The following is a 17,477-nucleotide window of genomic DNA, read 5'->3' on the forward strand; positions in this document are numbered from 1 at the left end:
AAGAGCTGACCAGGTCTGCAAGGATAGTACAGATCTGTACTAATCATTATATAGCTGTACCAATAGTCTTTTCCCATCATTATTATACATGTACTATGTTGGGACTCCCCTTCATATAAAAAGGGGACCTTTGTCATCTTGTAAGGGGGGGTCGGATTATTACACAACACATTTAATACAATACAACATTCTTTGTTGTCCTTACTAACACTATTGTTCTTTGCATTTATTGCTTATTCTTCCGTTGTTCATTCATTATTCATTATTGTTCTTCATTTATTGCTCATTATTAATCGCAAAAAACCATCTTTTATTCCCTTATCATCATTAATCCTCCATCGATTGCTTATCGCTATTAGCCCATCTAGACCTCGAGGCCCTGCTCCAGCTAGCTCGAGGCCTAGCATTATAACCCGATTGGTTTGCATTTCATATTTTCTTTACTCACATTTATCATCAATGCCTAAAAACTAGCTTTAAGATAAATCACATATTTTTAGAACCACAAAATCAAATATAATTGTAGTTACCATTTTCAAGGTAAACAAAAACTTTGCATAAGCTTAAGGGCAAAATCCTACATGGTTAGTTGAAGACCTTGTGAGTATCTTCCTTGAATCTCCAAGATTGAGCAATGAATTGAAGAGTAGTAGGCTTGGAGCTTTTCCCTCTCTCTCTAAATTTTTCCCCTCCTTTTAAAATAATCTTATTCCCCTCTAACCCCTTAAAGCCTTATATCAAAGTAGAGTCGGGTTAGAAAACTCCCAAAAATAACACTCCGAGTCAGATCTGCGATCGCAGAAGGTACTGCGAAAAGGCTATGTGGTCCGCGAAATAGTCCTTCATTTCTGGGTTGGATCTGGTCAAGTCCGCGATGGATCCGCGGTCTGTGGAACAATTCTATGGTCCGCACATCAGACCAGAAAGTCTTCTTCCAAGAATTCTTGTGTTGAATCTATGATGGATATGCAATCCGCGGAATGGCTATGTGGTCCGCAAAACCCACCGCGAAACGACCCTCAAATATAAGTTGCTTCTAACTAGATCTGTGATGGTTCTGCAGTCACCGAAACTGATCCTCGGTCCACATAATTGATTGTAGAATTGCCATTTTTGCAAATTTTTCTACCTACCTTACAATGTATTGCACAGTCCACAAATCTATACCCAGCTCATTAGCTTGATTGGCACTATAAAACCTTAAATTCTTGTTAAACTTTTACTGGGCCTTATCGCGTACTACTCACATCCCATCTTGATCCTACCTCAATCTCCCGGCTAGCTATAGCCTTTCTAGAAAAAGGCATCTCTGTACAAACTACATCAGAACATATGTTAAATTAAACTCCTTTCACTCCGCTCTACAACACGATTTAGATCTGAAAGAAGGGTAACCAATGTCTAAATGCCCTATAGCCTCCTGTTTATAAATATGATGCACAACACATCCATAAACAAGACTCTACTAGATACAGCTTGTAGATTCCCTAGGACAAATCTGCTATGATACCAAGTTTTCACGCCCCAAATATGGGGAAGCGAGACCGGAACCTAGTGCCTTACTTGACCGAGTGTACCAATTGAAACTTGTGCTATCTGAACATATATTACTGCTTAAAGTGACAAGGCCAACTGAATATCGTTTTGAAATATCTTAGGTCGACAAGGCCATAACTTATGAAAATCTGAGGAATAAATAGTTAATCTCAATTGAAGAGAAGCAACCTAAAATATATATATATAGGCCAACAAGTCCACCATGCCGACATCCGTACACACATGACCTGTCTACAAGCCTCTACATAATACAAATGTACTATGGTCGGGACAAGACCTTTTCGGTCTACCCATACTGTCTGAATATACAATAAAAACTCTACACCTAGTAACTCCAGATGATGTGGAAATTACCAATCAAGCTGTATACTAACACACCTACTACTAAGGCATATCTCTTTGACTGTCAAGACCTACAAGATTGAAATGCAGCACCCTCAGCAAAAGGTGACGTCAATTCGAAATAAAGTACAAGCATGTAAGGAAATTGAAACTAAAACTGAATTGACCTACATGATATACTGAATGTGATCTGAGGAGTCAATGATAAATTTGAAACATATTTACCTATCTTTGACTCATATCATATAAGTAGTATCGAAATAAACTATCTAGCCTCATATAGGGCTCGGTGTGTATATGTATAGCCCCGTAGGCAACTGTATAGCCCCATAGGCAAACGTATCGCCCCGTAGGCAATTTGTCTATCCCCGAAGGCATGGCGCGCATTTGTCTAGCCACATAGGCATATCGTAATATAGTAAATGACACGTGTATACTCCTTATGTCTCAACTAGGCATGGAACAATGCTAAACTGAATAGCAATTCCCAACAAGGGATAGCTACGTCAGGAGCAAGATGGGATAATACAACATGGGATCTTTACGAATGACTTGTCTTGGGTATACTATGTATTGAACTTACTTAACTATGGAGTGATGCTATTGAAAGAAGAGAAATAGTGATTACACACCTTCCGTCAATTGCTCAACAACTTAATACGCTTAACTCGAGCAGCACCTGAATCTATAATTAATGATAATGATGCTATCGACAAACTACAAATGATACAACTATCATATATCGAACGACAAGCTTATTCTATGACAAAACGGGCAGCATCTCTCCTATTTCTTTTACAGTCCTCAGGTTCCCAATAATAAACAACTACACATTTAGCTCTTCAACCAACACAAACAACATGTCAAGCGACAAGCTCGGATTATAACTAGTAAAGCTACACTTTAATTCATTCTTTCTTTCAAGGTACATAGAAACAACATTACAACATACTCAAGTCTTATTTCATGATTTCCAGCCATAAGACAACATAAAAGCAACTCAAAAATAATCTAGCAAATACAGCAAGCTATATACGACTTTTGATAGCCAATTCCGCAAGTTCAAACTCAACAACTTAACCAAGACTTAGATATGCTCAAATATATGTAAAAGAAGGAGATTCTTACCTTACACAACAAGAACAGCCCCTACCTTGAGCTTACTTCAACTTGAAAGAAATTCACAAATCTACTACGACAAGAAAAGAACAAGCTTATACGAAGTCTATGATCTTTCTGAAGGAAGAAATACCTCAAACCCTTTATGGAATTTGCTTGAACGATAGGGAGATGCTTTGGGAGAATTTAGAGAACTTAGGTTTATGTTTTGGATGAAAAATAAAGTAGGGAAAGGGCTTCCCCGCTTTATAATATCAAAATATAATCTCCACCGCCTATGTGGGTCCAAATGGGACTGCCTCTGCAGTCTGGCTAAAATGCGCATATCTCCCCACTCGACGTTGTATTGAGGAACGATTTATTGTGTTAGAAACTAGAATTGTAGACCTTCAATTTGGTGGGTGGATCACCTGTAAATCCAAGTATACTGGAAGAAAAGCTCAGTGATATCAGACCCAAATTTCAATAAACTTATGAACGTAATTTGCGATAACTTTTGCTGGCTTTTATTTTACCACGTGCTTGACTTTGGTACTTATTATACGACTATTATACTATTCAAATACATCATCACAAGATCTTTTTAGTATGTTAACAACGCCTACTATTACCCCAAAAGTACGGGTTATAACATCGGCCCGTACCTCCAATGTACGATTCGTAAGTCACTCCATAAGTCAGAAAAATTTCACCAAAACTTATTCTTTTTCATTCAATTAACTTCTAACCACTTTCAACATATACTTAACATTTATTAAATATGGTATAAACACTTATAATCCTCAAAGATACTCTTACCCTTCGATCTCACATCGACTAGCTTACGATGCAGCTTAACGTATGAAAATACGGGATGTAATATTAATCCAATAACCTTAGATAACAGTGGAGGAATTAAATACCTTAGGAAATACAGTATGATGTTGGGCTTGAAACTTTCATTTTCTGTTTCTATTTTGACTAATAATATTTACTGTTTTGTTTCAACTTGTTATAATTTGTTTTACTGAATTTTTTTTATCACAGGGATAACAAAAATCTGAGATAATTTGAAGAACTAACATAGGAATACACCGTATATAATGCCATATCTCATAAATTCAGACGTGCATTAACATCAACCTTATTATAGCAACTCATGTTCGTAATCTTGTATTTGGAATTGATGAATGACGACATGTCTCAAAATTTTTTGTCTCCCGTCACAAGAAAGCCGAAAAAAGAAAAAAGGATTGGCAGCTTACACGAAGGCTCTAGGAAGTCAAGGTATAAAGAAAGTTGCGATATCGGTCAAAATCTCCAGCCGGCGAGACGGCAAGACATATTTTCTCTCACTTGACTTTGAAAACGAATGTCTACATATTGTTACATTTGTCATTTTACATAGTAAAATAGCCGTCCCTGCGTGTACTTTTCGCGCCATTTTACCAAAGTCAAAGACTGTATTTCCGTTATCTTCAACTTCAGCCCTCCAAATTTATCAAAAATGTAAAAATAACAAATTTTCATCCTTCACTGGCCATCAATGGCTACCTCCACCCTTTTAGACAACATCCTCCGCCACACCACCGTGTTCCTGTTGGAGATCCTTTCGCAATCTGACCTACGTCGCCGTCTTTTCTCAGTTTTTCTTCAAAGAATTCAATCCGATAAGCCCCTCAATCTTGCAGCTGAAACTATAGAAAATGCAGTTTCCCCTTCCAACTCTTCCATCAAATCTTCCTCTCTCAGACTGGCGGAAAAGATCCTTCTTTCTTATTCTGAAAACCCATTTTCTTCCTTTTTGTTATCCCTCGTTTACACTCTTCTGGGCAGACCACAGGATGCTGCTCTTAGTCTTCTTGATGTGTTTTACACCGACCCTTCAATTGCAAGATTGGAAATTGCACCCCTTGTTTTTGAAGAGCTATTTCTCATTCATTTTATTCCCATTCTTCAATGGTATAATGAGCAAAGGTCAAGAATTATGTCTTGCATATCACTAAATTCGGGTTATCATGGCGATGATGAGTCAGTGGTGGTTTTAGCAGCTACGAATTCATTGTCAGCTATGAGTGGAGAGCAATCTTCGGAGTTGAGAAATTTGGAGAGAGAGTATGAAGAAATTCTTGATGAGAATTGTAGGGTTTTCGCTCAATATTTCAAGGAGATTTTGCGTAATAAAGATGGGAGCAAGTTCACGGATCCGCTATCCGTAATAGTACAACGGAATGAAAAGAGTGAATGCTATTTTGTGTTTAGCAAAGAGGAGAAGATGACCAATGAAGAATTCGGACTGAAAAATGGACGGTATTATAATGTAATGTTTTACTAACTTAGAGTTCTACCTTAATTTAGTTTACTGTATTTTTTCAATCTCATGATTATGTTTTATTGCTTAAATTTTTGAACTTTTGAAAAAGGTTAATCAATTCTTTGCCATTTAGAGAAGCTTTACTAACTATTATACCTCTCCAAATTTTCATTTGCTTCTCATGGTGGAGTACTGGAGTGTCACGATTCAAACCCATGACATGTATTGTTTGTTTTGGGTCTAAGCTCATACGAATTTATCCTTTTTGGGCTATGCCATATTGGATGTAGGCTCACACGGATTTATCCTTTTTGGGCTATGTCATCTCGAGCCCCAAAAGCGCGTGTACCATGTGAAAGTGTTATTCCTTATATAGCTCTCTACTTTCCTCTCCCATTCCGATGTGAGATTTGCATAAGGTGACATGTGCACCCATCTTTAGAAGCATGCTAGCCTAAAAGCCTACTAGTTCTATTTGTTCTAGGTCATATTTACCACGTAGGTTTCTAGTTCTACTTTAATAAACTTTTCCTAGAGGCTGGTCCAGAATTTAGATGACGTGGTTTTTAAGTTGACATAGTGGGTCCTAAAATATATATGTAAATCTATCTATAATTATTTTTCAAATACATACATAAGGTTCGATGCCGAAGAGTTCTACCGAACGTGCAAACTGATTGTTAGATCTGTCACTAACTTGTACAATTTACTAGATCAATTTCAACGACTCATCTATATAGATTCCAAAAGCTTCTTTGTCTCTATTACACTAACATTACTCATCTATACAGATTCCATTAAAATAAGAATCTGTTTTGTCTGCACTTCCTTGGCTGTGCGTGCTCGCTCATTTTTTACTCCGTCCATCCTGAAAAATGAACGAAATATGAATTTTGAATAGTTTCAATATGATTGCTTGTGCACAACGTACAGGTCAGTATCCGATCTACTAAGTTAAACCTATTCTTAGTCTGCTGCTTCTGCTAAGGGGCCTTAATGATAAACAACTGCTAATAAAGTTGTTAGCTATTCCTTCGGTTTCAATTAATATGGCGTAATTTGACTGAGCAAGGAGTTTAAAAAAGAAAACTACATGCTATGAGATTTCTGCAGCTATAAGTATGTCGCTATGGATAACATGAAAAGTTTAAAATATATTTTTTCTAAATATTGAAATGTGTCATCCTTTAATTTTGAATGGACTAACAAGGAAACAGTGACATAAAATGAAAAGGAGAGAGTAAGATTTGGGCTCTTTAATTTTTAGTTTCTTTTGCCAAGAACTTAGTCTATGGCAAAATCAGATTATATATCCTGCATAAATTAGAAGAATTATATTCTCCATGACATTTTAAGTCTATGGAAACATCCTATGAATCAACAGTGTAATTTCTCACTAAACATTATTTTTCTATGATTCATTAGTCTTCTATACTTATGTGCAGCCAATATGGGCAGATTCTGCTGAAGGAGACAAGTCGTTCAAATTCAATATGAGTAGCAAGAATTTGTCCAAGTTTCCATCATTTTATCCCGAGAGAGTTTCTCTGAAAGTGTTTACAAACCAAAGATCATCAACAAAACCAAAGCCTTTCGGCAATTTCAATTTTGATTCTGTACCAAAGTCTTGTTCAAGTGAAAATTCCAGTGATCCTTATTCCACAGAATCTGAAGCCGAAAATGAGGTAACCGATACTAACAACAAAATGAGAATTAGTCTGCAGACAGATACACCTATGCATATTGTTCTAATAATTAATTAAAGTATTCCTTGTGTCTTTTAGGACATGAACAAAAGAATGGCATTGCTCAACACAAGGCAGAGGCAAAACTTAAACGAAAAGCAGCCTATTTTGGGAGAATCAAGCTGGTAGGTATTAAAAAATGACTTGCCATTTTCTTGGACATGATATTTATATGACTTTTATCACTATAGCAGCCATCCAGATCCTTTGATGGAAGACTATGATAATATGCAATCCAGTGGAAAAAATACACCTCCAAAGGATTTTGTATGTCCTATAACTACTCATGTAATTGAAGATCCAGTGACTCTTGAGACTGGTCAGACATATGAAAGAAAGGCAATTCAAGAATGGTTGGAAAGAGGGAACTCCACTTGCCCAATCACACGGCATAAGCTACATAGTACTCAACTACCAAAAACAAATTACGTGCTCAAGCGCCTCATAGCAAGCTGGCAGGAAAAGGACCAGAATTCAGCTCTTGTTAAAACGAAACTAATTGCACCGACTGAATATGAACCAGTGAAGAACAAGCCTGGAACCATCAGTGAGCTTCGTCGTGCAATAACCAGCCTCTGTACATCAGAGATTTTGAGAGAGTCTGAAATGGCAGTGCTCCAAATTGAGCAGTTCTGGAGAGAAGGTCAGATGGTTGATATTCAGACAATGATCTCAAAACCTCCAGTTACCAATGGTTTTGTAGAGATCCTTTTCAGTTCTGTTGATCCCCATGTTCTGATGGCGACAGTATTTCTCCTTTCTGAACTGGGCTCAAGAGATAATGGTGTCATCCAAACACTGTCCAGAGTTGAGACTGATGTAGAATGCATTATTGGTCTTTTCCAGAAGGGGTTACTGGAAGCTGTTGTTTTGATCTATCTTTTGATTCCATTGCTTGGGAATCTAACAGACATGGACTTGTTGGATTCTCTTTTGAAAGTTGTCATGAGTAAGGAGGAAGACTTGGTTAATATGTTCATGAAGCCCAAAGCTGCTTCAGTGCTACTTCTGGGACATATTCTTAGAAACACAGATGATAAAGGAGCTCCCAAAATTGCTAAGAGGTTGACTTCAGCAAAAGTAGTTGAGGCTATTGCAGGCAGCTTGGAAGCTGAACTAGAGGAAGAACGACTATCAGCTGTGGTTATACTGTTGAGATGCATGCAATTGGATGGAAGATGCAGGAATATGATAGCTGACAAAGCACAACTAACTCACCTGTTAGAGAGCTTCATTGGAGCAAACGATGCATATAGGTTTGAGATTGTCCAATTCCTATCTGAACTAGTCAAGTTAAACAGGTACTTAAGTCTAACTATATGAAATTCCATTTCTGTAGCTAGTTTGTTCAAAAACTTTTTACTCACTATATTGTTTACTCCAGGAGGACACTTAATGAGCAAGTGTTGCACATAATTAAGAATGAAGGTAGCTATAGCTCAATGCACAGCCTCCTCATATATCTTCAGACAGCTCTCCCTCATCAGTGTCCTGTTGTGGCTGGCCTACTTCTCCAACTTGATCTGCTTGTACGAGTCTCAATTTATCTCTATACCATCCTCCCCCTAACTCTCATCACATCTATGACATAACTTGCGTGGTTTTGAACTGCAGGCAGAACCAAGGAAAATGAGCATCTACAGGGAGGAAGCTGTAGATGTCCTAATTATGTGTCTCAGAAATTCGGATTATCCTGCCTCTCAAATAGCTGCTGCTGAGACAATTTTAGCACTCGAGGGAAGGTTTTCCTATTCTGGGAAGCCTCTTATCAGGGAATTTCTGCTTAAACGTGCAGGACTTGATGGGACAGATAACAATGTGGCACAAAATAAAATTAGATATCCATCTAATGATAGTCAAGAAATAACGGTCAGCTTCATATCTATAATAATGCAGTAGTATTCCAAAATCGATGCCAAATGCTAAATTTCATTCCTCTTCTTCTGTTTCGTAAAAATATTGTTGTAGGAAGAAGAGAAAGCCGCTGAGGACTGGGAGAGGAAAATAGCATTTTCTCTGGTCAGCTATGAATTTGGATTACTATTTGAGGCTTTAGCGGAGGGCATGAAAAGTAAATCAACAGATTTATTTTCCGCATGTTTCGTGTCTGCTACTTGGCTGGTATACATGCTGACCGCTCTTCCAGACACTGGAATTAGAGGAGCAGCAAGAGTATGCTTTCTCAAGCAGTTTGTATCAATATTTAAGTCTTCCAGAGACACAGAGAATAAAGCACTTAGCTTGCTTGCACTGAGGAGCTTTATCCATGAGCCTGGTCAGTGGAATATTTAAGTATACATGTTTTCTGGTATGCATAAGTAGTAATCAGTCAATTATTTGTCTATACATGATGTATTTTTGACAAATTTCTGTGGTTTATATCTAAGGTCTATTGTTGGTCACTGAAGATTATTCTCATTTGTCCTATGGTGAATTTCAGAAGGACTGCATGATCTTACAAACCATGTCAAGGATATACGCAAAGGCTTGAGAGAGCTAAAGAAATCATCCACCATTGCTGTTGAAATGTTAAACCTTTTCTCAGAAGAGCGTGAATCAAGTGCAGTAAGTTTCTGGTATGTCCTTGCACTTTATTTCAGCAAAGTTAACCACCCTAATCCTCCAAATTTTACTGGTATCAGGATATGTGGAATCATAAACAAATTGTACAAGAGGATTGCAATGTTAACGGTGAAGTCAATTCAATTGTGTTCTTCAGAAATAAAGTTTTTTCCAGTCATACAGATGGATCTATAAAGGTCTGTTTTCATAGGTTCAAGAATGCTTGATTTTTCCTACCTTGTGAATTGTAAATCAATGATTATTCCTTTTACCACTTATGAATAAGCTGTGCATCATAAGCTTCTAGCTATGCCACACACAAAGAGGAGATCAGACATGGTATTCCAGGGTAGTCTTTACCTACCCCTACATATCATGAATCCTTGTGTATCAAAAATGTATTAGAACAATGTTTAGGTAAAAGTACCGTGATCATGTGAGAAATTGTAGTAGAACAAAGAGCTTGTAGAGCTGAGTTTGATGGAAAATTTCTTAATCATTGAAGGTGTGGAAAGTAAAAGCCAAAAGTTTACACCTCATTCAAGATATCCGGGAACATCTCAAAGCGGTGACAAGCCTGGTAGTAGTACACTCAGCAGAAAAATTATACAGTGGTTCACTTGATAGAACTGTGAGGGTAAGATATATATCCCTCAGATTCGCCATACATACATACATACATACATACATACATACATATAGTTTATCTCGCTAAACCTGTCTAACTTTTCACTTCCAGGTGTGGTTAATCCAGGATGAAGGAATAGAATGTGAAGAAGTTCATGAAATGAAGGATCATGTCAATAACCTACTGGTTGCAAATAGCTTGTCATGCTTCCTTCCTCAAGGAAGTGGAATTAAGGTCAGTTGTCCATGCTCTTTAAGTAGAAAATTTTGAAATTTTAAAAAAACAATAAACATTGAATGATTAACCTAAAATCAGGTGCATTCATGGAATGGAGCAACTAAACTAGTAAATCAACAGAAGTATGCAAAATGCTTGACTCTTGTCAAAGGAAAACTGTATTGCGGATGTCTTGATAACAGCATACAGGTTAAAAAAAATTCCCTTGGAGAATTACTCTGAGAGAAGATGCACCTAATATATTTTACTCATCTATAGGAAGTTGATTTGCCAACTGGAACAATTAATTCTATTCAAAGCGGCTCAAGAAAATTATTAGGGAAATCAAGTCCAATTTATGCCATACAAGTTCATGATGGACTACTATATTCAGCTGGTACATCCATGGATGGAGGAGCTGTGAAGGTACAAGCGTATTATAGATAGTCATTAACCAATTTAGTTTGAATATACTCATTAACATTCAAAAATTTTCTTTTATATAAAAAGATATGGAATACGGAAAATTACAGTATGGTTGGATCATTGCCATCTACATTAGAAATTCGTGCAATGGCTGTCAGTTCAGAGCTTGTCTATCTAGGGGGGAAAGGCGGAATTTTGGAAGTCTGGTGTAAAAAGAAACATAATAGAGTGGAAGCACTACAAACTGGTATAAATGGTAAACTTCTTTGTATGGCTCTTGATGTTAATGAAGAAACTTTGGTTATTGGAACATCTGATGGCAGAATTCAGGTACACTACTTCTCTTCTTAGTTCTTCCTTTTGAATTACTATCTTCTAACTTCGAGCATAATGTTCTGTTATAGTGATCCTTGGAACAAAGACATATGAATCTTTTGGTTTTCTGCAGGTTTGGGGGCTGAGTTGAAGTAAGATTGTGTAATAGCTGGTTTTAGAGCTGAGATTGACATTCTTTTCAAGAAATAAGCAATAAATGTCCATATCATCAATATTAAATTACTAAAATTTGTACATAGTTGAATTTGTTACATCAATAAACTGTTGAGCTTGATCTTAACCATAACGTTACGTGGTTCTTTTGTCAGTAGGAAAAATGGACGACCTAAATGATAATTTACAGCATAGCACATTGCCTTGATATTCCATCTCATGAAGACGAGGGAGAAGATATTACGCCTCGTGGGAAAATGCCCTTAAAAAGTTTCACTATGGTTCTTCAAAACAAGTTCATTATTGAAGTAGAATAAGCTCAATGCTCAATAAATCAACTTTGGTATAATAACGTCTACAAATAATGATGAACCAAAAATATAGAAAAAACGTATAATAATAATAATAATAATAATAATAATAATAATAATAATAATAATAATAATAATAATAATAATAATAATAATAATAATAATAATAATAACAAAAAAAATAATAAGAATAGAAATAAAGCAATAAACTCATATAAATGGATTAGCAAAACAACAATAAAAACAACAACAATAATATATATATATATATATATATATTACACTCCCTTTAATTGTGAATTTTGTGGCATATAAGAATATCGTAATTCTTCTCTTTTCTATGTAATCTTATAGTCAATGTATTTTTTCCACGATTTCATATACTGATAATCCTTTTTTCTTTGTCAAATCTAAACCAAGACATTCATGGCGAGACTAGGAAATTTTCCTCATGAAAAGTTCATGACTTAATGTACACATAACCTTCTCATTGTTGTGAATTCATTACTTTCTCCATCTCAATTTAATTCTTTTTGGCAGTATTTCTCTTTTTGTTTATCCCAAAAAGCTAACACATTTTTATATCTTAAAAGCAGTTAAGTTTTACATTTTTATTTTGTCATTAACCTGGCTTGTCACTGTCGATCCCACTAAATACAAAGGAAATATAGATTATTTCTTTCCTTTTTATTAAACTCCTCAAATTATGCAAAGCAGATTCGGACAGATGAAGCGAGAAGTTATAATTTTCTTCAAAACTAAGTCATGCACCGCTAAAATCATATAGGATGGGAGTGAGTACAGAAAAATAATCATAACTAAGACCAAAATAATCAACTCGGCTTAAAAATATGAAAATGAAGAGCTATATAGCAAAAACAATAGGAAAAACAAATCGATACTCTGAAAATGGGGTCACTAACTTCCTAAAAACCAAGTGATACTTCAAAAGACTCTATTATTTTAATGATAATTAAAATAATCTTATTTGGCTAATCAGAAATGTTCAGTAATCCAAAGTAAACAAACTCTTATAATTTCATTTTACACGGAAAAAAACATTGCAACTCAAAAGACACATGTAACAGTGGTAATGTTTGTTGCCCAACAAGTTTGGCATGATTCTCAACAACTTGAATGACAATCATGTTTCATGTTTGCCTTGTTATTCAAATAATTATTTAACTTCTCAAGCTTCTTTTTTTGTTTGTCAACATTAAAAATAGAGAAAATGCTTCTTCTGTTCTTATTTTTTTGGGACTCTGTATGCAGAATAGTGACTTTTTTGTATACAATCAGGTAACTTCTTTACAATCAATTAGCTAAACCAAATATCAAGTGCATGTTTCAACTAGCATAATAATTAATGGTCAGTCTTACATAGTTTATTTTTCAAATTAAGCACAAAATTTTGAAATTATTGTCAACAGCAGGGGCGGATGCAGCATAGAACTACTGGGTTCAACTAAACCCAGTACTTTCGACGCGGAACATACATTTATGTGTAAAAAGTTATTAAAATTGTATAAATAGTAGATAACGAACCCATAACTTTAAACGCTGAACCCATAGAACTAAAATTTTTGATCCGCCTCTGGTCAACAGTACACAGTAACAAGCATGTTGCTAATTGCTATGTCAACAGGACAAATTTTCATTTAATTGGAGCATTTTTAGCCGATGACTAGCCAGAAGATCTGTTTCTTTCTTTTACATGACTAGCTTAAAATTGCATCATGGTAACTCTCATGGATGGATCGGAGACCATCAAATTGAAAGATGCAATTCGTTACTCCACAAGATACCTCGCATTTTATTGTGTAGTGCATGTTCTTATCGGTTGCATATTTGATATGTAGGTCATCGTTTCAACTAATGTTTTAGGGAGAAGGTATAACACGATAGCTTGTTATATAAGCATCGACTAGGTAGTGTACTACTGCTTTGTCCTGGCGCACCCAGCAAAAGGAAAAAAGTTAATCCCCCAATCGCTCCCCCAACCCCTTTCAAACATAAAATTGATATGCGAGTATGAAAATCCACATGGCATCCATGAGGGAACATTACCTCATAACTCTAGTTCATCAAACTTGCGGTACCATTTTTGTTTGAGAAAAGTGCTCATGAAGTTATTAGCTCAGTCAAATAGCCAACACTACAAAAAAGAAGTACTGGAATTGAGATGAATTGAAGTGGGAAGATTTGTCTTTATCATAGGAGAGTTTAATATATACATATATATATATATATATATATATATATATATATATATATGCGCGCGCGCTCACTTTAACTTATCTTTATGCGGGGACAACTAAAATTCTTATTCCACATAAGCCTTACTAGTATATGAGAAAAAGTGATTAACTAAACTAAATTTAGCTGAGACTACGAAGAATGTACATTTAACTTGCTGACACTGCTAATTACGTCATAAGTATATTAGCTAATGTAGCCCCAATAAAACTCAAGTAAAGCGTATATGAGGTGATAGTCTGATTGAAAAAACTATGAAGCCAAATGGCATTTTGGCGAATTTAGAAAAGCAAATATTAAGGCATGGAGGAGTTTCAGCATCAGTCAAACTGTTAAAGAAGCTAAACATAAGGTTGCATTCTCTAATTAAAGGTTTTTCCCCTTGTCTATCTGAAGAAAAATCTGACCTTTTTCTCTTATTTTAGAATCTCTTCTATCTAGCAATAGGACTTGTTCAACCATATTTGTCGTGATGGAAATGAAAGGAAGTTCTTCTGATTTAGTGGAAACTTCAGGGGATGTCTCAAATAGCAAGAAAGGTGGCCTTAAAACCATGCCATTTATTATCGGTATGTGATTTTTTTTTTCTTGAACTAGGTGGTCTCTTTAATTTTAATGTGAATGGTTCTGGAATTTGGTTTGATGGTTACAGCAAATGAGGCATTGGAAAGGGCAGCAGGTGTTGGACTAAGCGCGAATATGATCTTGTACTTGACAAAAGAGTATCACTGGGAAAATGCTACTGGAGCTAGCATCCTTTTCTGGTGGGGTTCTATCGCAAATTTCATGCCTATCTTTGGAGCTCTCCTTGCTGATTCTTACTTGGGTCGCTATTTTGTGATTGCTTTAGGAACAGTTGTCAGCCTTATGGTGAGGATACAATGTGTTCAAGTTATTAATCAGATGTTTTGATCAGATTTTAACTACTGATTTCAATGTAGGGAATGGTGGTATTGTGGTTAACAGCTATACTAAAAGAAGCAAAGCCACATTCTTGCAACCTAGAAGCAGGAAATTGTTCAAAACCAGACTTTGGCCAAGTCGCACTTCTCTTTGCATCATTTGCATTAATGTCTATAGGAGCGGGGTGTATTATGCCGTGTGCTTTAGCTTTTGGAGCTGATCAATTCAACAAACCTGAGAATCCGGACAACGGAAGGATCTTGCAGAGTTTCTTCAATTGGTATTATGCATCAGTTTGCATATCAACGTTGATTTCAATGACAGTTATAGTGTATATTCAGGCTCAATTTGGCTGGATTGTGGGGTTTGGAGTGTCAGCATGCCTCATGCTGTTGGCAGCTGCTACGTTTCTTTTGGGTTCTAAACTTTTCATTAGGATCAAAGCAAACAAGAGCCTGGTCACTAGTTTTGTCCAAGTTGTAGCTGCCGCATGGAAAAACAGACATCTTGCTTTGCCTCCAGTGGATTCTGATGAGTTGTATCATCATGACAAGGGTTCAAGGCTTACTATTCCAACAAACAAACTAAGGTATTCTGCATTCCCCTGCTACAGCTAACACAACTCATATTGAAATTAGTCATACGTCTCAACCGAATGATCTTAGATCCCGAAATTCACCAAACATGTATGTAAACCATAGTTAATCTATAGTGTGAAAAATTCCTTGTTTCAATAAGTCTTGGCTGACTAAACTGGATGGTCGCAGGTTCTTAAATAAGGCCTGCATCATTAGAAACCCTGAGAAAGATTTAAATCCAGATGGAACAGCTTCAGACCCATGGAAACTGTGCACAGTTCAACAAGTGGAAGGAATGAAAGCCCTGCTCAAGGTATTGCCCATATGGTCATCAGGCATCATGGTAGCAGTAACCCTGAATCAGCATGCCTTTCCAGTACTCCAAGCAAACACAATGGACAGACACCTTGTTGGAAACTTCAATATCCCACCAGGCTCATTTAGTGCTTTTGCAATCATTACATTGACAATATGTGTAGCCATCTATGACCGAATCCTCGTTCCCCAGATATCAAAGATCACCAAGAACCCACGCGGCCTGAGCTTTAAACAACGAATGGGAATCGGTATCTTGCTCTCTTGTGCAGCTCAGGCAGTGGCAGCATTGGTGGAAAAGGAACGACGGGTGCGAGCCCTTAGTGAAGGGCTAGCAAACCATCCATTTTCGCAAGTGAACATGTCAGCAATGTGGCTAATACCACAGAACAGCTTAACTGGACTAGCTGAGGCATTCAATGTAATTGGGCAGATAGAATTCTACTACTCACAGTTCCCCAAAAGTATGGCAAGTATTGGAGTAGCACTACTCGCACTGGGCATGGGAGTTGGAAACTTGGTGGGAAATCTTATTGTGAAATATGCTTCAACAAGAGGAGGGAAACAAAGTTGGGTATTAAATAACTTAAATTTGGGTCACTATGATTATTACTATTGGCTACTTTGCTTTCTGAGCCTGGTTAATTTCTTCTACTTCATCGTGTGTGCCTGGGCTTATGGATCCACTGAAGAACAACAGAAAATATGGGATGTTGAACAAGTTGAAAAGGAAGGAGACATACTCATATTGTAGACTTGTTTTAGTTCGAAAATGTGACATATGTTTACACAGTCTGCTACTTAATTTACCCCAGGTTTCTACACATAACACCTTAGTAGATATCAATTTCTAACCACACCCCAACGATCCATTTCGCTGAAATTCTTTGAATTCGGGTGTAAATCTAAATTAACCAGATTAATTTGTAAAGCCTACTAATTGGTTTGGGCCTCTGGGATATACTGCTGCATAGTAACGCAGAACTAGAAGGCATCATCCAAAAATATAGGTGCCTTCGGAGGCGGATCGAGGATTTGAACCTTATGAGTTCTTACAGTAACCTCAAATAAATTTATAATAGTAATAATAATCAGACAAAGTAACGAGCACCAGTGTTCAATATATATTTACAATTCACTTTTCTGTTCAACATGGTGTCACTTGAAATCCCAAGTGAAAGTATGAAACGCACTATCAATGTATATTGTCATTTTGTTACAGTGTCTATTTCTAACTGTGTTTCATTTGGAGTTTCAAATATGAGATTGACAAGAATTTTAATTTATTCAACACTCGACAACAGAAAAAGTGCAAATTAAATACATTAATTATAAGCCAAAACAAAGAACTAGGACCCCGACTTCATAATAAGTTAAATAAAAATTGTTGAAATTTACAAAAACTAGAAAAAGGACCCCTCTTAAGGTTGGAGAACCCAATGCAATGTAAACTTCGTATCAACACATTACAATATCAATGTGGGACTCAAGTCCCATATCTTGCAATAGACAATAATAAACCACCACGCTCTCCTCGTCCTCAATGGTTGGATGTGTGCTAGACATTTCTAGCCCCGAGCAAACACTGCAATACTTACGTCACCATCCATGACATGGTGGGCATGGAGGATGGTGGCTGGCTCTAATACCATTGATACAATCTATCAAATAAAGTGGTCTTTGCCGGGGACTTGAATATTGACTACTTTCTAGTTTTTATTTAGTAGTTTATTTCTA

The 17,477-nt window shown here is 36.4% G+C and overlaps 2 protein-coding genes across 6 annotated transcripts; both read left to right on the forward strand.

The window, feature by feature from the left end:
• The first annotated feature begins 4,409 nt into the window (after positions 1 to 4,409).
• On the forward strand, positions 4,410 to 11,501 carry LOC107787896 (putative E3 ubiquitin-protein ligase LIN-1). 4 transcript variants are annotated; one of them, XM_016609509.2, is made up of 15 exons: positions 4,410 to 5,317; positions 6,757 to 6,996; positions 7,096 to 7,181; positions 7,248 to 8,357; positions 8,441 to 8,585; positions 8,671 to 8,925; positions 9,025 to 9,331; positions 9,497 to 9,621; positions 9,699 to 9,815; positions 10,124 to 10,255; positions 10,358 to 10,480; positions 10,562 to 10,672; positions 10,742 to 10,888; positions 10,973 to 11,218; positions 11,337 to 11,501. In XM_016609509.2, exons 1-15 carry the CDS (start codon positions 4,544 to 4,546, stop codon positions 11,352 to 11,354), a joined length of 3,936 nt encoding a protein of 1,311 aa, XP_016464995.2. In that variant the 5' UTR covers positions 4,410 to 4,543; the 3' UTR covers positions 11,355 to 11,501. The 4 variants fall into 4 exon arrangements, with proteins under 4 accessions (XP_016464995.2, XP_016464996.2, XP_016464997.2 ...); XM_016609510.2 differs by having other exon boundaries at positions 7,251 to 8,357; XM_016609511.2 differs by lacking the exon at positions 10,562 to 10,672.
• A 1,377-nt stretch (positions 11,502 to 12,878) lies between these two features.
• Positions 12,879 to 16,951, forward strand: LOC107774240 (protein NRT1/ PTR FAMILY 1.1-like). Of its 2 annotated transcripts, none has more exons than XM_075236859.1 (5): positions 12,879 to 12,987; positions 14,370 to 14,513; positions 14,597 to 14,814; positions 14,886 to 15,436; positions 15,615 to 16,951. In XM_075236859.1, the coding sequence occupies exons 2-5, from the start codon at positions 14,417 to 14,419 to the stop codon at positions 16,492 to 16,494; spliced, it is 1,746 nt and encodes a 581-aa protein (XP_075092960.1). In that variant the 5' UTR covers positions 12,879 to 12,987; positions 14,370 to 14,416; the 3' UTR covers positions 16,495 to 16,951. The 2 variants fall into 2 exon arrangements, with proteins under 2 accessions (XP_075092960.1, XP_016449216.1); XM_016593730.2 differs by lacking the exon at positions 12,879 to 12,987 and adding an exon at positions 13,977 to 14,296.
• Positions 16,952 to 17,477: the final 526 nt, after the last annotated feature.

This window comes from Nicotiana tabacum, chromosome 18, assembly GCF_000715075.1.
Source record: "Nicotiana tabacum cultivar K326 chromosome 18, ASM71507v2, whole genome shotgun sequence".
NCBI lineage: Eukaryota > Viridiplantae > Streptophyta > Magnoliopsida > Solanales > Solanaceae > Nicotiana > Nicotiana tabacum.